The following is a 21,861-nucleotide window of genomic DNA, read 5'->3' on the forward strand; positions in this document are numbered from 1 at the left end:
GAGGCAGAATGTGTAATGGAGCCGTTCTAATAGTACAGATAGTGCACTAACTCAGTGTTCCCTAGATACCAATTAGCAATGAACAACCAAGCATCAAGAGTGAGACAACTGATGAGTGAACATTTAGAGCTCACAGAAGAGAGAATGAAAGTAAAGACAGTGTGTAATCACATGTTCAAAGGTGTGTGTACTCTTTTCAAACAAGGCATTTGGGGCCTCACAACGATTGCCAAATCAGTGTATTTTCTTTAATCACATTTTAATTGCAAACAATGGTTCCGAGACAAGAAAAAATGTAATACCCCCATTCCACTTTTACTTGTCTGCTTTGCATTTTAGTTGCATTGGAAGATTTACAACTATAAGTAAATAATGCTCCAGAATTGCTTTCTTCTGCATTTAAAACAGCAGCATACACTGTCTATAACTATCTAAGTCAGGGTTCCATAGATTTTTGGATGTGTTGATGTTGGCATTTGAATCAATATTTTTAGAGACCACATATACTGCACGTATGCACCATCATGTTTATGTAAGTGCTAATCAAAAGTCACATAAATGGCCCAATAGAAATATTACTTGATTTTCATGGTAACTTATGCAGATGCTCTGTCTGCACTATAGAAGATTTACACAACTTAAACTTGCTGAACGCTTGAATAGGTTCCAACTGACGTCAATGCAACCTACATGCAAACATTTAGTTAAAACTTGGAGCACTATAGAGCATTAAACTTCAATCTCCAGATTGTCTGCAGAGTAATTTAGTTGACAAAAATGGTTGTCATAGTTTTCATAAGTAACCCTTTTTTCTGGATAAAAACATGAAAACAGACTGGCAAGGACATAAAATCAAATCAGATCTAATTTTCGCTGTTTGGAATGATGAAACTAGTTTAAAAATAAATAGTGAGATTTAATTTTTGCATATAATCTTATTTATTACTTAGTTTTCGGTACTTCATTAAAAAAGCAAATCATAATACATTTGTTTTAAATAACTAAAGTTAATCTATATCTGTGAATTTCAAAATGTACATTGTGGTTGGTTCCATCTAAGGATACATATTTTCCCAGTAGGTGTAAAGAAATATTTTTTTTCTGTAAAACCTAAGAAATTTATTAATCTATGAATTCATATTAAAATTTATTACATTTGCAGTAAATTTATTTTGAGATGTAAAAAAGATTACATCAACTTAAACTAGACAAAAACTGAAATGACTACAGATGACTAGATTGTGTGTAAAACTAAGTTACATTTTAGCCAAGACTAACTAAAATAACTAACTTAAATAAAATGTGCTTTAAAAATTGACGGTCGGCTATCCTTTAAATATGGAAAAAAAAAAAAAAAAAAAGACTGTGACTCCAATAAATCATGTACCAACCATGTACAACACCTTAAATTCCTCACCTTTCAAATAAATACACATGGGTTATACAAAATGGAGATGTATCAAAACAGCACATGTGATACAGGTTTGCTTTTCATCCAAATATGTCTCATTTCCTCACATTTAGATCCATGTATCACATGTTTTCTGGTACACCAACATATATTAAAAGTTATGCTCAAATCTGCAGGAATTTCTTTTTATGATGAATTTGAAAACTTGAACATCTAAAAGTGCTGAGAAGCTTCATCAGTAACTGACTCACAATTATCGTTTGCACAACATACAGTATATTCCACTAAAATAACTAAAAGGGCATTGCCCCTGCTTATTACCATAAGTCAAAGAAAATATTTTGTGGTTTTGACATCTGGAAGGGAAGTTATCAATATCTTAGCATTAAGAGAGACTGACCTTAAAGCAACTTGGGTTTTAAATATGTAAAAAATATTTACAGCACAGTTTGCAGAATGTGGTACATATAAAATGTTTTGCTCATTGGGATCGAACATGGATTAAGTTGCATGTTTGTATGTATTGGTTCTATCTAGATACCCTGGCTTCCACCCTCTGTTATGTTAATCGGTTACTCTAAATTGCTCTTGAGTGTGTGTGGTTGTTTTGTCTTCACGTTGCCCTGCCTCTCCTTGCCCTAGCCAATGACTGCTGGGAATAGGCACCAACCCCTCTGTGGCGCAGTGAGCAGAAGCAGTGAATGAAAGGAATCCATCATACTGCTGTTTTTTAAGTGTAATGGTGATATAAGTTCTGCAATTTAGAAAAAGCAGACCGAAATAAAATTGTATTTATTGTAAAAAGATGAATGCAGAGAAACGGGTGAATTTCTGAACGTGATCTAACAATACTGAGCTTTTCACTCAAAGAGTTTAGACTTATTTATGTAGTGTTTCAGTGAAGGACTGGCTGTACTTTGGCTGCTGCTGCTCCATGGTTGTGGAATGTGACCTGCTCAGTTGAGGATCAGGCCTCGTTCATATGGAGGTCTATAGCAAAGAACATTTGAAGCAAAGCACCAAGTGTTGAAATGTAAGATGAAATTTTGTCAAAATGTTGTCCAAGCAATTGACAAGGAACATCAGAGCAACCAACTCAAAGCCAGACACACCGAAGAGGTACTTAAATTACAAAATGTATGAATTATAAATATATATATATATATATATATAGATAGATAGATAGATAGATAGATCTCATCATGTATGTAATAACTTACAGATTTTATTTTTTTTTTTTTTTTTGCTGCACTAGTCGGCTTTCTTTTTGCTATTTTTCGATAGCAGACAAACAGGAAATGGTGGAGAGACAGGGAAGACGTGCAGAACAGGTCTCCTGGGGCGGTACTCAAACCAGGGACAGCTGTGTCGAGGACTAAATGGGTCGCATGCTCTAATTCTACGCCAGAAATATTCTATTAAATTGTTGAAATTGCATCCATCCAATTGGTTGGACAACTTTTATGTGAAAAAAAAATTAGGTAACATCTTAAAACAGGATAAAATATAAAAAAGAAAATAATTTACCAGTTTTACTACATGTTCTTTATCTGCTCCATCTTGTTTCTCCCTTCTTGCTAATCAAACATTAAGATATCTTAACACACTTTTCCCCATGTGGTGACGGATTTAAATCTGACACCAGATCAGAATGTAATTATTCTCCATTTCGATATAAGCTCATGTCCAACAGTAGGAGGGCTCCCTGAGCAGGCAGTGGGACTTTTTTGTAGGAAAGGTACAACATAAACAGTTAAATGGGAAGCAAGCATCTGTCATTCTTAAGATCTGACCTGAATATGATCTTTCTTAAATAGAATATGTTGAATAGGTTTTAATCAAATACACTTTCACTTTAAAACATATCCCACTTTCCTGGGTTATACAGAGAACAAAGATCACAAAAGGGACTAGATGTGACACCAGTTCTGTACGGCAATAATAGGTCACATGCACTCATAATAGATGTCCAACTTTTGAACAAACACAATTATGATTAATTATGAATCCATGACATCAAAGCAAACAGCTTAAAAATATATTGAGGTATTTGTACATTGTGCTTCTTCCCACATTGTATATTCAATGTGGGAAGAAGCACAAGCAATGAAAGTTGGAAAACATGATCATTAGGTGTCACAGCTGCCAAATATACGTTTGTTTTAGTAAAAATGTATAATTCATTAAAACCATTTTAAACATAAGAAACACAAATTTACAGTGAAAAATCATTAGGATATTTCAAGTGTAGTGAAATTTCCATAATATGTTTACGTGAAGTTAATTCCCATGAAAACATTGTAAACATCTACATTCAATCCAGGTTGTCAGCCAAAAACCAATGCCTCACCATTTGCCCTAAATTTAAACATATTGCACTGTTTGCATTCATACAGCAAGATAGACATTCATCGCAGCGTTTAACGCTATTGTTAAGAATTTCTTATCATGAAACAAATTTGAATTTATCATGAGATAATACATTCCAATTAATGATGTTTGAAAAGCCCCAAAGCTGACTGCATTGTTGGAATTTTGTGTTTGCAATTTTCCCCACTGTTTATTCCATGAGAGCGTCAGTGAAAATAAATAAATAAATTTGCTTAAATGCCATTACTGTTTGTAGTTTAATGAAAAGAATCACACTTCTTTATGTAACTGGTGTCCTGATGTGGCTTACTTCAAAATAGGTCTGTTTTATTAGGAGCAGTATTTATGTTTCTGGGGCTTTTAAGCAATGACATACATTGGCCTAAGAAGATTGAATAGAAGTTGTAAATAACAACACAATAAATAACAAACCATATCTTATCGCCCACCCTTTTGAAGTTCTCTGAAGGTCTGAAGTCTGGACATCACAGTAGAGCAACCAGGATAGCCTGAGTCTATCAAAATAGTGTCACTTAACATCTCACTTCACACCTATGAATGCACATGCACACAGTCATGTGCACTCGAAACCTTGACAGGAGGAATGAACCCTCCATTTGTTTATTAGCAACACAAACAAAGCGCACAGCATGAAGTTAAAAAAACTCCAAAGTTATATATAAACACCAGTATGTGGATGATGAATTTTAGAACCCAACAACAAAAAAGGACAAGAACAGCACACTATAAAAAAGAATTCTCGACAGTATTACATTTTATTTATTATAATTATTACGTTGTAATGAAGTTTGTACAGATAATGTTCAATAATGACAAAATTCCTACATTTTGAACTTCATTTGGTGACAAATCCTAACATTTTGATTAGGAGTTATAGGAAGATGCTGATTCAGTTAATCAATACTTAAAAAAACATCTTTAAAGATACTCATTTGCATCAAAATCCCTTCAAACAGAGCCATTTTCATCTCTGCAAGTGGGCCCACAGCTTCAAACAACAGTGCTGCAGATAATCAGCCCCTCCCCTTCCCACAAAGGCTCACCTGAACAATCAATTTGCGCCCCTTTTTAGCCAACACAGCAAAGGCAAAATTATTGTTCAGAGGCATTCTGCCCTATTATTCTAGTCTACATGGTAAAAAATATTTGTGTGCATCAGATAAACTTTGACATGGTAAAAAAAAAAATATTTACATTGGAATAATCATTCTTTTGTTCCTCTGTGGGAAAATTTAGTTGTGACAGGAAAATGGGAGTTCACTGACACCCCTACTAAAATTATACATTATAATAAAGTCAAAATAACAGTCAATGCATAACTAAATTTATGGTTAATACTTTTACCTCTAAATAATTTTTTTTGCATGTGCTGAATTGCCTTCTACATATTGGTTTTTCCCTAAATAAGACATGAAAAGATTGTCATACAGTATTTTTTTGTATTTCTCTGCTCTTTATTAGAAAAAAAAACCTTGCTTTAAGGAATGGCTGTCACAGTTTCAAAAATTGTATTAAAGTAATTTTCTTAGTATTGTGTCCAGTTTGAGATTTTGGGATTATGACAACTCAAGGCCTATTGGCCTTGAGTTGTCATAATCAACCCATTTATATGGGTTGTAATATGACTGAATACAGTCATATTACTCAAGTATTTGCCCCCTTACAGAACTCTTCTGCCTTTATTTTTTGTCATACATTAATGGTTCGGAAGAAAAATTAATTAATTTCATGCAAGGATAACCTAAGCAAATACAAACTGCAATTTTAAAATCATTATTTCTTTTGTCAAGAAGAACCTCTCCAACAATTGTTAAATCATGAATTAACCTTCAAAACTGATTTTGGGATGATGAGCTCAGGGCACAGTGGGACCTGATTTATGTCAACGTCAAGAAATCACATAAGTAGAATCTATTTGAAAACACAAAGTAGGCTAATATATCTTTAAAAATAATCTAAAAAGGAATTCAAATACATATTTATCAATTTACAAATGGTAAAAAAAGCAATAGTAAGGGTTTAAGATATCAGTGACCACACTTTTGAGCAATTATCCACAGGTGAACAAAACAAAGAAAAGTGGTAAACAGAGCAAGCTGTCTCCTTCGGCTTGCAGTACGCATTCTTTGACGGGGATCCAAAATTATAAATAGAATGTCACGAAATCTGTGTTAAATGAGCTGCACTTCATCCTAATGATGATATTACAACTGTAATAAAGGCACAAATATGCAGAACAGAAATGCAACACGCAGTTCCACAGTTGTTTTCCTCCATTTCTAGGTCTGTGCTCTGTCCAGCCCTTGTCATTGTAATTAAAACATTTTTATGTATATGTGTTAATAGAAACGGGGGAAAAAATCCCATTTACAATGTATAGATGTCATGCAGGGCCTTGCATAGCATTTCAGAAAAACAACATCCCACTGACAGTCAAACATGGTGGTGGTAGTGTGATGTTCCATGGCTACTTTTGTTATTTAGATCCTTGTCATAATTAATGAATTCTGCTCTCTAACAGAAATTCTTGAAGAAGCTCACAATTATTACGCAGCAGTACAGTAAACTGAAAGCACACCATCAAGTCCACCTCTAAGTGGATAAAATAAATCAAAGGCTTTAAAGTGACCAAGTCAAAGTCTAAGCTTAAATTCAAATGAGGTATTGTGGCATGACCATAAACAGCTGGCCTGAATCGAAACAATTTTGCAAGGAAGAGTGGCCCAACATTTGTGCACAGTAATGTAAAAATGCTCGATGGATGTTGAAAGGTTTAAGAGGCTGTTATATTTTCACACAGAGCCAGGTTGGATTGGACAACTTTTTTCCCATAACAAAACACATAATCATTTTTCTAAAAACAGCTTTATCAAGTCTGAGGACTCCAAAGCGCTTCACAGTACAATCAGTCATCCACCCATTTATCCACATTTTCACACACTGTCAGTGGGACTACGGAGTAGGGGTTCAAGCCGACAACCCACTGGTACCAAAACAAACCACCTGAACCACCTGAGCCCCTGATGGACAGTATTTTTATGCATGAATTTAAGAGAGCAAAGGACAGGCTTCAGTTGAACTATACTATTTTTTATTTGTTTTTATAATTTGAAAAGAATGTTTTAACAAATACAATTGGCTGTTTTTTTTTTTTTTTTGGTATACTGGCACTCTGAAACATGAACACAGTAACTATAAGGTTGCTTAAAAAAACTTTGTTTTAATTGCACCTAAAATTTAACTTCTGTCATAGCCGCATACTAGACCGGAGTCTTTAAAAAAGAAACTGCTTAGTCAATCACTTAACCTGGATGGCATTAAATTGACCTCTGATAATAAAGTAAAAAACCTTGGTGTTATTTTTGACCAGGACATGTCATTTAAATCCCATATTAAACAGGTTTCTAGGATTTCCTTCTTTCATCTCCGGAACATTGCCAAAATTAGAAACATCCTATCCAGGAGTGACGCTGAAAAACTAGTCCATGCATTTGTTACTTCAATGCTGGACTATTGTAATTCGTTACTATCAGTATGTCCACAAAATGGAGTTAAAAGCCTTCAGCTGATTCAGAATGCTGCAGCAAGAGTTCTGATGAAAATTAAAAAGAGAGATCATATTTCTCTTATTTTAGCTTCCCTTCATTGGCTCCCTGTTAAATTTAGAATAGAATTTAAAATTCTCCTCCTCACATATAAAGCCCTTAATGATTTAGCTCCATCATACATCAGAGATCTGATTGGTCCATATGTTCCTAACAGAGCACTTCGTTCTCAGACTGCAGGTTTACTGGTGGTTCCTAGAGTCTCTAGAAGTAGAATGGGAGGCAGATCCTTTAGTTATCAGGCTCCTCTCCTGTGGAACCAGCTCCCAGTTTTAGTCCGTGAGGCAGACACCCTGTCTACTTTTAAGGCTAGGCTTAAAACTTTCCTTTTTGATAAAGCTTATAGTTAGAGTGGCTTATGTTATTCTGAGCTATCTCTGTAGTTATGCTGCTATCGGCTTAGGCTGCGGGAGGACATAATGACCACTTTCACCCTCTTCGCTACATTCTCACACTACTCTCCAATTTTGCATTATTTGCTGTTATTTCATCTTTTAACTTTGTTCTCTCTCTTTTCTCTTCCTAGAAGCTACACCTGGCCTGACTCTGTGTCTACCTGTGACACCTTTCTGGAGAGGGGAATCGTCCGAGCTTCTGCTGGCAACAACTTAATGCTCACCCTCTACCGATGATCCACATGGCCCTGTCTTTTAGTGTTTAACCCTTTCTCTCTCCTAGATATAGCAATTGACTGAGCTTTTACTGTAACTAACTCTATGTGCTCTCTTTCAGACTCTTGGTTCAAAGTTTGTCTGTTCTTTCTTTCTAGGTGAAACGACTAAAAGAGCTACATCCATTAACATATACTTTTCCTTCCCATAGAAAGTACTCCTAGATCAGTGCTTCTTTGTTCTCTTTGTGTCTCTGCTCTGTTCTCTCAAACCCCCAGTCGGTCGTGGCAGATGGCCGCTCACACTGAGCCTGGTTCTGCTGGAGGTTTCTTCCTGTTAAAAGGGAGTTTTTCCTCTCCACTGTCGCTACATGCATGCTCAGTATGAGGGATTGCTGCAAAGTCAATGCCAGTGACTGTCCACTATCTCTACATGCTCATCCAGGAGGAGTGAATGCTGCAAGTCACTGACTGGATGCAATCTGCTGGGTTTCCTTAGACAGAAAAACTTTTTATCCAATTTGAATAAATAACTGAATCTGACTGCAATGTTCAATGGTTAGGATTAATTGGATCATATGTACTTGACTTTTGTGAAGTGCCCTGAGACAACAAGTGAATTGGCGCTATATAAATAAAATGAATTGAATTGAATAGACTAAAACTCCTGAAATTCTGTTATTACTTTTGCTGTGCAACCTAAAGATTATTAGTGGTTCCAATCTGGCAACCTCTACAAAACTTTCTGGAGGCCCCTTAGTGTTTCAACTGGTAAAGTTACATAATTCCTACACAGGAATTATATAACTTTGTATTTGGGCCCCATATGATTTTTGCTCAGGCTCAGGGTGTAGCCTCACAATGGGCTACTTGGATGGGAGCCACTTGGGTTGACTAAATACATCCCATATCAGCTATGACCTATGCATTAAGAAAATCAAATCTAATTATACAGCACGTCTTGGGGACATATGTTGCCAATTTTTTACGCAGAGTTGCTTCACATCTATAGAGGCAGCTCAGTACAATAGGATATGATTGAAAAGTTCATTAAATAAACTCAGTGAACACAGAGATATACTACAAGCTTTTATTTTAGTTAAATTTAATAATTTAAACTGAAACCAATGGAAACAAAACAAAATGTTTCTCAGAAAATTACAATATTATATACGCCCAATCCAAAATTATTTTTAATATAGAAATGTTATGTTATGGACTATAAAATCAATCTCCGGGGGACATTCCACCAAGCATATCATTGGAAAGTTGAGTAGAAGAAAAAAGTGTGGCAGAAAAAGGTTCTCAAGGAGCACGGATAACTGTGGCCTTGACAGGGCTGAAGGCCACTTTAAAAGCAACAGTGCCACAGGCTGATCACCACCATGCCAAAGAGCACAGATACAGTAATGCATACATAATAGGTAAGTACTGACTGCATAAACTATTAGGAACATAGACATACTTTTCGGTATGCCAAATTATTTTTTATTGATGTCATGATTTTCTGAGAAACTAAAAATTGTGACTTCAAAAGCTGTAACCTCTAATTATCATAAATAACAAACATATGCTTAAAATAATTGATATGCATATTAAATATGATATAGAAGTTCACTTTTTGAATTAAATAACTTTTGGCTTATATTTGACTTTACTAACATCCACATGTACATAGGTATTAAAACTCTGTTGAAAATGTGGACAATCTCATCTATGGTATGTAATTTAACACATTTTCTACATTTATGCACCTCATTTGTAAATGTTGGCGGATATTTTATTGGTTAACTTCTTTCTGTTTGTCTTCCTTAATGCAGTCGGTCAGAGAATATAGGCCTAGATGACGGCCTACAAAGCAAACATTCACGATCATCACCATAATGACATTGCTTTGTTTTGCAGTCTTTTATTCCACTTGTCCCGATGCAGCTACTGAGATGAAGCCGTGTAAAGCTGCCACACATGCCACCGGAGAAAGCAAAAAGCACCCCGGGCTTAGAGGTTATAAAAGATCATAAGCAGCAACAAAAATCCCTACGTGATCAAATACAGATGTCCAAAGTTGGACATGTCTCACCTGGTCCCGCGGAATGCAGGGCAGCGAAGTCCTGCGGTGGGACTTGCTGTTGCTCTGACTGTGAGCCATCATCTCCGAGGCCGCTGTGGAGCTGGACCTCCGTCTCCTTTTGAAGACAGGGATGTCCTCCTCCTTCGCCCCGGTCACAGAGCCACAGCACCCCGTCCCGCTGGTCCCTGAGGCCGGCAAAAGCCGGTCAGCATAACTCGCAAGCAAAACCCCCAACAGTCCCAGCAGGTAGGCCAGGTAGGGTCTCCAACTGGCCCGGACCCTGCTCAGAGTGAGAAGGGACACGGCCCTGATGACGCTAATGAAGACGAGGATGGACACTCCCTGTCCCGACCGGACGACCAGCAAAGCCCCGCCGCCCAAGCAGCCGAGGACTACCAGGGTTGCGGTCAGGGACAACTCCTCCGCGCCGCTCAGCAGCGATTGCGCCGCGGCTTCGCCCAGGTGGCACACCGCTAACAAGAAGAGCGCACTCCGGATCAGCAGCCCGCAGCGAATCAAGCAGAGCCAGAGCCAGAAGAAGGCACATACAAGTGTAAAAACAGGCGAGACGCAGTGACACGCAGTGAAAAGCAGCTCCACCGCGTAGCCCGCCGCTGAGTGGAAACGAGAGCCGACGCAGCTACTATTTCCGCTGCTGCCTGCATCCCACTCGACCAATCTGAGCAGCAGAGCGAGGAGAGCGGAGATGGAGGCGACGCAGACAGCAGAGGACACTCTTCTGCAAGACCATGTCGCGGTGAGTCTCGGCCACGACTGGCTTCGCTCGTCCCGGTGCAGCGGAGTGACACATGTCTTCACGTAGCAGCCACGCTCCAACGCTGCCCGGGGATGTTTTTTTCGAGCGCCTCCTGATGAACCTCTGTCGCTCTCTGCCTCTAAGGACATCTTTATCACTGAAGCTTGTGAGGATGCTTGTCCAGGGATATAATAGATTTACTTTCAGTGTGAGTGTTTCATTCACATGTTCCATGTTCATCTGTGCACACACTGGTCACTGATGCTTGTCCCATTACGTTTTAAATGATTAAACTCGTGTTTGCACAACCTTTCTTAGTTTTATGGCTTATAACTTCCCTATTTCATTCAGAGTTACCCCTGGAAGTCAAGCAGTGAACAAAAAAGCAAACCCCGGCGTTTCACACATCTAGGCCACTACCCCAGCTCCTCCACACAGCAACCTCTTTACCTCAGCCTCTCTCTCTCCTTCTCTTCTCTCCCCACCCACCAGACATTATCCCCTATTTTGTGCCGCTCCTGTGATTACTCCATCACGTTTCAGCCCTGCTCAGTCTGCAGGCTGCAGTCTGCCCTGGATGTGACTCAGTTCGCAGTGGATGTATGCCATGTTTTCATAAAGATTGCCCGGCTTGTTCTGGAAGATGGAGCGGTCTGATTATGGCAATTAACTATAATAATCCTGAGATACATTTTATGAACGGAGAGCAGTAAAGGGAGAGGGCCCCAAAAGTGTCTGTTATACTCGTCACTTTACTTTAAACAGTAGTGTACTTCAGTGAAAGGTCAAAAGGCCATGAATAAAAACGGTACGCTGATAGATGAAATCCAGTGTAACTGCGTAAAGAAGCCACCCTATTAATGAACAAAGTTCCCCTGTGTGTATTTGTTCTCAATATAAATGTTTTGAGAGGACCACGAATGTTTTTCAGAAAACATTAGTTAACAAATAACATCACGAAGACTTAAGAACACAGCAGTCAGGTCAGGGATATAGTGAAGTAGTTTTAAACAGGAAGGGTTTATATTAAAGCACATCCATGTGTTGGAGTATCCCAGTCAAACTCCAGACCAACATTTGGAATCTGGGACAAGATTAGAAAATTACTATACACAAATGTTCTCCTTCCAATCTGATTGAACTTGAGCTACTTTGCAAAGACAAATAGTCTCTAGATGTGCAAAACTGGAGCTAGTTTGCAAAGCTATCATAAAGAATGTTAGGAGGAAACCAGCTAAATCAAGTAGCAATTTTACCTCTAAACTTACAATATTGCAATAAATGTTTGAATAGTTCGTTACCTAATGGTCTTTTATTGTTATTTCTATGAGACCTGCATATAAGCATATATACCCACTTGCCCCAAGCACCCATCATGGTAAAGATGGATGACAACCCCTACATTTATAAATTTTGAAAAATACAATCATTTATTTGAATACAGTTATTTAGTAAAGAAAAAGTCCTACACTAAGAAACATAGCATCTAATGTTTTGTTTGCATTTATTCCTGCTTAAGTATCTTTTTCATCAGTAATTTTTACGAAAAAGTTCAAAACATAAACACACCAAAAAAGAAAAAGCACAAACCATCAAAGAAGAGCCCTTTTCTGAGCCTTTAGCATTAAATATGTCGATATGGTGTCAAAGATTTCTTTTTGGGTTAAAGTCTTAAATCACATCATCCTTTTTCTTTTTTTTTTTGTGGCAGAATGAAAATCAAGTTAGCAGTGTTACCTCGCTTGCCCTACATTTTTGAAAGGATTGTAAAGAGGCCCTTGCAATCAAGTCTGTCATCTCTTTCTGACCTATTAATATTTCACAAAAGACAAATAAATACCTTCTTTTTAAAAAACAAAAAGCACTACAACTGCTGGATTATCTCTGATTTGTTGGGGATGAAAGTCAAAAGAATCTGTCTAACATGGGACTACTAAGACACCAGGAAAGTGCAAACAAAATCACATTTGTTTCATATTAGAGGGGTTGTAGCATAGGGGGAGTGTTATTGTGTATTGCGTTCTTATGTAACTTGAGTCAGAATAATAGGTCAAGTGCTATAAACGTATAAATCACTGACTATTTATTGCTATTTTTAGGGCAGTTTAACATGCAAGAGGCCAAAAAGTCGTCTGTTGGATTTACTCTATCCTGCTTTACAATCTTGTAAACTCCCCACATCCCATTTATGACTATTATTGTGCCCTCACTAAATGTCAGTTGAAACACGGTCATGTAGCTGTGTACAGAAATATGTAATAAACCAGGTTCAGTCTTGACTTTAATGTGCTGTGAATCACATTTGGCAAAGGTAGCAATGATAATAACATCTTTGTGTCATTTTCCCTGAGAGAAATTGTCCAGACACACTTCTTTGGCTGTTTGGAGGAAGTAAAATAACAGTTTCATAAATCATTAGCAAGTCTTTTGGTGAGCTTAGTTGCATTGTGTGATTTTGTGCAGCTTCTTGAACATTCACAGATGTGCATTTGCATGTAATATATTTGTGTTGTCTTTAACTGAAATTGTACTTGTATTTTTTTGTCTGAAAGAGTAGATGACTGGAGGCTCTTGGAGTAGAGCATATATAGGTGAGTCCTAATGCTTTACCAATGATACATTTGTGACTGAGTTTTATTAAATAGATGTTCTCATGTTCTGATCAAGGGTTTGATTTTTCATCTGGAACTCATTCTAAATACCTCTCTCACCTGCTCGGGAGTCCTGTTTGTGTCCACCTGCCTGTCTTCGCCTTCCTGCACCAGAGAGATCAACAACAATAGTTGCAAAGTAAAGAACAATAACCACAAACTTCGGCAGCAAAAACAGTATTTCCGGAACCTCAGCACCCCTTTCTAGGACCTCACCTTTACAGCACCAATTAAGACTCAATCCAGCTTCTATCGTACACCTACCTTTTTCGCCATTTTTTAACTCCTGTGCTCCCCTCCGTAGAAATCCATCTGCACCTCTTTACCAAAAAAATACTGCTCAGTAAATCCTTCAAACAATCTTTGTCTCTCATGGTTATCTGCTTTAGGGTCAATCAAAGCTTGTAAACATGATGCAAAATATGAGATTGTGTCATAGTTTCTAATTTGCTATCTTTATTGAGTTGCTTATGGCAGCAGCAGTAGGACAATTTATTTAGGATACTAAACTTGAAGGAAAATTATTCTTTACAGAGATGATGTATTCTTTGCTTCTTTTCATTAAATTATTTCCAGAAACCTTTGAGATTTTTGATAAATCCCCTTGAATCTCAAATTATACAAACAACTAACTGTTGTAGAATGATGCTTGGAACCACTCAATTCCACGAGGGCAATGTTAAATGCTTAAGTATCAACATTTTTTAGGATGTCAGAACTGTAAAATCTGCACCACTTTACCAGAAACATATTTCACTCACTGCCCCAACCTTCCACATGTAGTTTAGTAGCCACAGTTGAAATAAGTACTGCTATGGGTGGAATAACTCTTCACTTTACTTCATTCTTTTGGATTTATTAAAGTAAGGTTTTGCGTAAGGCGTAAGTAGAAGCTGCATTGGTAAAAGTAGGAACTGAACTTATCATGCATATGTTTAAAAGTAAAATCATGCGGTTCGGATATTAACGGATGTTATTTGATGTCTCAAAGTCAGTCTCTTAGAGAAATAAATGGCCCTCTTCTGTTTTTCTCAGAACAGTAAAGTTAAAAGCTTGTGACAACAACAGAAAAATCATTGTTTTGAAATAGTATGAATCTAGACCATTTTTGACTGAGTTGGATTATGCTTGTGGTTGTGCCACAAACAGAAACAGCAATAAATCTTAGGAAGAACCCAGTGGTAGAAATGGGGTCAGGTGGGGGTTGGTGTGGAGATTGAGAGTTAGGTCAACACCTAAATCACTTTAAAACAGGAAAGGAGTTTTATACACACAGACATTATATCCACAAACTTCAGTGTATTTTGTTAGAATTTTATGTAATAGACAAACACAAAGAAACACAATTGTGAAGGTTTTCAGCATTGTTTTTAGAAATAAATCTCTAAATCTAAAACTGTGGCTTGCATATGTTTCTTAACTTCTTTTACACCGATACCCCTAAAGAAAATCCTGTGCAACCACCTGGCTGTCTGCTAATTAGTACAATTAATCTGAGTATCTCAGAGCAGAAAATATTTGTAACATCAATGCTTTGTAGGAACCATCTTTGACTGCAGTTACAGCTGTTTGTCCATTAGGCTATGTCTCTATCAGCTTTACACATCTAAGACCTTTTTTTTATTTTTAGATTTTTAAATCTTGCCACAATTTGTCAATTGGATTTGGATCTGGACTTTGACTGAGCCATTTGAAAACCTGAAGATGCTTTGATCTACAGTAAACCATTCCATTGTTGCTCTGCCTGTGTATCTTGCTGAAAGGTGAACCTCTGCCAAAGTTGTAAGTCTTCTGCAGTCACTAAGAGGTTTTCACTCAGGAGTGTCTGTATTTAACTCAATCCAACTTCCTATCAACTCTAAAAAGCTTCCGATCCCCGCTGAAGAGAGCCACCCCCTCAGCATGATGAAGGCACTTCACGTTCTTTAATCTTTACTATATGACATTTTTACTCAAAGACATAAGACTGGGTTTAATGTCACTGATTCACCACACACATTCCTAAAACAAATTCAGAGCCTGTGTGGCGAAAGACTGTTAAGATATCATGGACTGGAAGATGTTTATGAGTTATCACAGCATAAAATGCATCATGTCATGTTTATTGCTCTCTAGCTGACATAAATTTTATATAGTGGTCTTTTCTCACCACTAGTGACTTGGAGCATATAACTGAGATACCTGACAAAAGGGGAAACATATGTTCTTTAAATATGGGTATAAAATGAGGATTTGCCAGCAAAACTGGTGGATTGCCATAGGTTTTTATGATGGGACAAAGAAAAGAAAACATCTGTATTTTATGACTCATTCCTAGGAATCATCAGGTCTCAGGCCAGTTTGTTTGCTCACAGTCCCTCTTTTCTCATGTGATCTTCACTGTTTGTCCAGCTATCTACATGCCATTGTAAATCTTTGAGATAGCACAAACAGAAGGCCTACTTGTTCAAGTGCACATTATAGGTTCAGTTTAAAAAAAAAATGTAAATACTAACTAGGAGCATCAACACTAATGTTGTAAGATTTGCTCTTTGTTTGCTCTTTGCCACATTAGTATAAACCTCAGTGTGTTTTATTGGTGAATTTATGTGACCAAAAACCCAACACAAAACAGCACCTAGCGTGCAGCGTAAACACAACTGGGGGATTTTGAAATTTTTTTACAAATAGAAATCTGCTTGCATTTGATTTGGGGGATGTTGGAGACATAATGTTATGATTTGTGGGTGTTTATGGGTTTTGTTGGTCTGTTTCACAGTTAATTCTAGGGTCCTCTATCTCGCAAGCCCTAACACATAGAGTCTGAGTGGACCATGTTCTCCACATCTATTGTCGATGCTGCTGCCCGTAGCTGTGGCCGTAAGGTCTGCGGTGCCTGTCGCGGCGGCAATCCCCAAACCCGGTGGTGGACACCGGCAGTAAGGGATGCTGTCAAGCTGAAGAAGGAGTCCTATCAGCTGTGGTTGGCTTGTGGGACTCCTCAGGCAGCTGACGGGTACCGTGAGGTCAAGTGGGCTGCGGCCCAGGTTGTGGCAGAGGCAAAAACCCGGGCCTGGGAGGAGTTCGGTGAGACCATGGAGAAGGACTACCGGTTGGCCTCGAAGCGATTCTGGTAAACTGTCCAGCGCCTCAAGAGGGGGAAGCAGTGCTTCGCCAACACTGTTTACAGTGGGGGTGGGAGGCTGCTGACCTTGACTGGGGACATTATTGGGCAGTGGAAGGAATACTTCAAGGATCTCCTTAATCCTGCCATCACGCATTCCCTGGTGGAAACAGAGGCTGGGGACTCGGGGTTCTTTCATCACCCAGGCTGAAGTCATCGAGGTGGTTAAAAAGCTCCGCGGTGGCGGGGCTTCGGGGGTGGATGAGATCTGGCCTGAGTATATCAAGTCTCTGAATGTTGAAAGGCTGTCATGGTTGACACGCCTCCTCAACATTGCGTGGCAGTCGGGGACAGTGCCTCTGGACTGGCAGTCTGGGGTGGTGGTACCCCTTTATAAGAGGGGTGACCGGAGGGTGTGTTTCAACTTCAGGGAGATCACTCTCCTCAGCCTCCCTGGTAAGGCCTATGCCAGGGTACTGGAGAGTCGAACCTCAGCTTCCGGAAGAGCAGTGTGGTTTTCGTTCTGGCTGTGGAACACTGGACCAGCTCTATACCCTCTACAGGGTATTCGAGGGTTCATGGGAGTTTGCCCAACCGGTCCACATGTGTTTTGTGGACCTGGAGAAGGCATTTGACTATGTCCCTTGTGGTGCCCTGTGGGTGGTGCTCCAGGAGTATGGAATTGGGGCCCTTTATTAGGGGCCATCCGGTCTCTGTACAAGCGGAGCAGGAGTTTGGTCCGCATTGCCGGCACCATGTCGTACCTGTTCCCAGTGCATGTTGGACTCCGGCAGGGCTGCCCTTTGTCACCGGTCCTGTTCATAACTTTTATGGACAGGATTTCTAGGCGCAGCCAAGGGCCGGAGGGGGTCTGGTTTGGGGACCAGTGGATTTCGTCTTTTCTTTTTGCAGATGACGTGGTCCTGCTGGCCCCCTCTGGCCAAGACCTACAGCATGTGCTGGGGCGGTTCACAGCCGAGTGTGAAGCAGGTGGGTTGAAGATCAGTTCCTCCAAGTCCAAGGCCATGGTTCTCAACCGGAAAAGAGTGCCTTGTCCTCTACAGGTTGGAGGGGAGTTCCTGCCTCAAGTGGAGGAGTTCAAGTATCTCGGGGTCTTGTTCACGAGTGGGGGAAGAATGGGGCGGGAGATCGACAGACGGATCGGTGCAGTTGCCGCAGTATTGGGGGCACTGTGCCGGTCCGTTGTGGGGAAGAGAGAGCTGAGCAAAGCTCTCGATTTACTGGTCAGTCTACGTTCCTACCCTCACCTATGGCCATGAACTTTGGGTCATGACCGAAAGAACGAGATCCCGGATACAAGCGGCTGAAATGAGCTTCCTCCTTAGGGTGGCCGGGCACTCCCTTAGAGATAGGGTGAGGAGCTCAGCCATCCGGGAGGCGCTTGGAGTAAAGCTGCTGCTCCTCCACATTGAGAGGAGCCAGTTGAGAAGGCTCGGGCATCTATACCAGATGCCTCCTGGACGCCTCCCTCGGGAGGAGGCCCAGGGGATGGCCCAGGACAAAGTTTAGGGCCTATGTCTCTCGGCTGGCCTGGGAACGCCTTGGGCACCCCCTGGAGGAGCTGGAGGAGGTGTCTGGGGAGAGGGACGTCTGGGCGTCTCTGCTCAGTCTGCTGCTCCCGCGACCCAGTCCCGGATAAAGCGGAAGATGATGAGTACGAGTACGAGAAATCTGCTTGCATTTGATTTGTGTAATGTGCGACTAATAGGTGACCTGACAACAGATTCAACCAGCTGAGCTGTAGATCTCAGCTGCTCCTCCAGAGTTACCATGGGTGTCTTGGCTGTTTCTTTTATTCATTCTCTCCTTTCCAATGCTGTTATTTCAGGGGGACAGCTATCTTTGGCTAGGTTTGCAGGTGTGTCATATTTCCTCTATTTGCAGATGATGGATTGAACAGTGCTGTAACATAAAATCCTGCGATAATGTTTTTAGCCCAACCCTACTTTAAACATCTCCACAACTTTACTCCTGACCAGTCTGCTGTGTTCCTTGATCTTCATGATGCTATATGATCAGTAGCAGTTTCTAAAAACACCTTTGAGGCCTTAAAGTGTCATTATCCATTATAAGTCGTTACCCAAAGTCAGTCACACAAGCTCAAACACTTTGTGATCATGTAAATCCAGTCAGGGATTAGGGTAACATGGACGACAGATTTTATTTGTGCCTGTTATCAATCACACATGTAGATTAGACCAGCTTTTAGGTAAGAAATTTCAACCAAAATCATTATCTTTTTTTTTTTTTCTTTTTATCGTGTCCTGTCTAGCAGAGTATTGCTCAGAATTGTTGTCTGAGTGCCAAGAAATTGTCCAACAGATTTACTTTCACAAGCAGAGCATCACAGCTAATGCTTTAAAGCTCTGCTTGATATTTATAGAAGAAACTTTATTATAAACTTCTTTGGGAATATTTCAATTGTTACGGACACGGAGACTGAAATGAAAAGGAAAAATGAAGCTCAAAAAAGAGAGAGATGGGGAAAAAGGGGAGAAAAGGAGGAAAGAGTGGAGGAGAGAAAGAAGGATAAAGAGAATACAAGATTACACCCTGCTTGCTTATACACCTACAGCTGTTTTTTTTTTTTTTTTTAACAAAATAGTACATGGTAATTCTGAATGTAAAATGTACTTAGTGAGAGGTGCCGCCCAAAATAGAACATCTGTGTATCTGTCAACACCTGAAGCTTAACACCTGTGAGTATGAGTGTGGACGCGCTTTTGTATACAAGGTTTCTCCACAAAAATATGCAATAGCGAGTGTGAGGACCCACAGGCCTGCCCCATGGTCTCCGGACGGACACTGAGGAGAACTGAGTCACAGACATCTAAAGGCCCCCCAAAGCACAAGAACCCCAGGAGAACCACCGCCGGGACTACCGCAACCCCCCCAGAGAAGAGCAGTGAAGAGTCCCAGGGGAACCACCCAGCAACAGGACAGACCCCACCCAGCACCGCACCCACAACCGGACCTCCGACCCCACACCATGATGGGACAAACTCATCCACCCAGAGGTCCCCGGCCAGCGGCAGGCACCCAGGGCCAGTGACCCCACCACGCCCCCCTCAGCAACAAAAAACACTACATCACTGCCACTGCAATGACCGCCCAGGGAGAAACACTATCCAGCTCAGCTCCACCATCGCCGCCCAGCTGATCCAAACGCCAGTGACCCCACACCCTAGAAGTGGACACAACCCCTCCACCCCACAGGCTGCAGCCCCTCCACGCCACCCCCCAGTCCACCGCCCCGATCCTCCCTCGGACAAGACAGCCAGCAGAGCAGCACACCTCCAAGCCCGCCCAACCCCCCCAGACAGTGCCAGCAGCTCCAGCCCACCAGTCCACGAGAGGGATACATGCACCGGCCGGGGACCTGGGCCATGCAGGCCAACCGCTCCAGGCCAAGCACACCCCGCCAGCCGTCCCAGTGCAGTCACAAGACATGCTCTGCCACCCCACCCACCCGACCGCCAACCGCAGCCCAGCGCCCGACCCCGGGCCAGGACCACAGAAGGAAGCCGTGGAAAGAAGGCCACGGCAGCCCCAGTTACCGGGCACCCCGCCAAACACACCCCCAAACCCGGGGGCGCCCCAGCCCACCGGCCACCCGCACCCCTGCATGGCGCACCACGGCCATGCGGGGCAGTCCAGCCCCCCCATCAAAGCGGGGCCACATCCCAATAAACGTCGGCTAAGACCCCCCCGCCGTAGCCCGGCACCCCCCCAGCCGGCAGACCAGGGCCCAAAGCCAGGGGCCGAGATCCAAGGGAACCCAAACGATCCCGAGAGAGCCAAAACGCCAGCCCAGCACCACACAATCCCCAAGACCTGACCCCCAACCCCAGCTCAAACCCGACTAGAGGGCCCATTCCCTCTCCCGGCCTCCGTCCACAGATGGGAAATAGCGAACGGGGGTGTGAAATGACCCCAAGCCTGCCTCCGCCAGCTCAATTGTGGTGTTGATGCGCGTTGTTGTAGTGTGCATTTGAAAAGAAAAATGGTGGGGAAGAGGGTCTGCCCCCCCCCCCCGCCACTCTGAACCCTCAATGTCTACATGCAATTATATCCTTAGAGGTGAGCGCAGGCACCAGAGGTTAGGCTACTAGGATATCCTTCCCTCCTGATGCCATTGAGTGCGCCCACCCCTAAGACCCTACATGTGAATGTCATGAAAATGTTATAGGTGAGAGTGTCTAAGTTGTACAATAAAATTGGGGCACAGGCTTCCATGGGACCGCAGAGATGGAAAACCCTTGCGGCACTCCGATGGCGCACCCGCACCCCAAGGCCCTCCATGAGTGGTATTGTGATGGAGCTGGCGGAGGGAGGTGTCTGGGGATGGGGAGGGAAAGACTGGGGGGCAAACCGCTCTCCCAGGGAGCCAGCTCCCCGGCTGACCCCAATAGGAACCCCCGTTTGCCGAGTCCCAACAAAGGAGGGAGGCATAGGCACATCTGCCGGGCAAAAATCTAGGGACAGGTAACAGGCCCCGAGAACCAACTGAAAACCGGGCAGTTACAGCTGTTTGTCCATTAGGCTATGTCTCTATCAGCTTTACACATCTAAGACAAATGTGCCCCCACCACCCCCCCAAAAACGAAGCCCCCCATGAAAGTGCACCCCCACGAAAAGAAGACCTGCACCATCCATGTCCTAGAACATTCACGACACCCATACCCCTGCCAGAAGCATGGGATTAGTGAAGACCCTTTCATTTTTAGATATTCCCACCATGCTGTCAGAGAGTTGTTGACGTTGAGGTTTTTGAAGCATACATGCCGTTTTATATTTGAGCTAATAAATGCAAAATCATTATCTTTTTAACTTCCTTTTGCCTAGAATGACTAAAATTGAATATACATATGCATTCTATACTTGTTCTATATTCATTTGTAATCTAATATGATATTAAAAAATATATAAGATATAAAAACAAATCGGGGCTAAAACATGTGAGTAAAATTAGTTTTATGAAAAGCCTTGTTTTAAAACAAATGGTGGCAATAGGCTGCAGGGATTAACAGTGTCTATCAAGAAAATATCCTATCTGCAAGGCTTTTAACCTATTTTCTAAGATGAGCTTGTTCATATTCTGCACAAACAAAACATTACGTACATTTAAGTAAGTGTTATACAATTAGATTTATATTCATCCATTTACCTAAGGTGTTTTTCATTTTATTTAGAAACAGTATTTTCTAAAACACCTCAAAGAGATTGTTTGAGACTTTGGAA

General features: G+C 41.2%; 1 protein-coding gene across 1 annotated transcript in view; it reads right to left on the bottom strand.

Annotated features, from left to right (window-relative positions):
• Positions 1–13,517, bottom strand: part of LOC124884138 (cGMP-inhibited 3',5'-cyclic phosphodiesterase A-like) — a 115,177-nt gene extending 101,660 nt beyond the window's left edge. Inside the window, exon 1 of the mRNA XM_047391833.1 lies at positions 10,098–13,517. Coding sequence (XP_047247789.1) covers positions 10,098–10,994 — 897 coding nt within the window. The 5' untranslated portion in view covers positions 10,995–13,517. The remainder of the gene's footprint in view (positions 1–10,097) is intronic.
• Positions 13,518–21,861: the final 8,344 nt, after the last annotated feature.

Source organism: Girardinichthys multiradiatus, chromosome 18, assembly GCF_021462225.1.
Source record: "Girardinichthys multiradiatus isolate DD_20200921_A chromosome 18, DD_fGirMul_XY1, whole genome shotgun sequence".
Taxonomy (NCBI): domain Eukaryota; kingdom Metazoa; phylum Chordata; class Actinopteri; order Cyprinodontiformes; family Goodeidae; genus Girardinichthys; species Girardinichthys multiradiatus.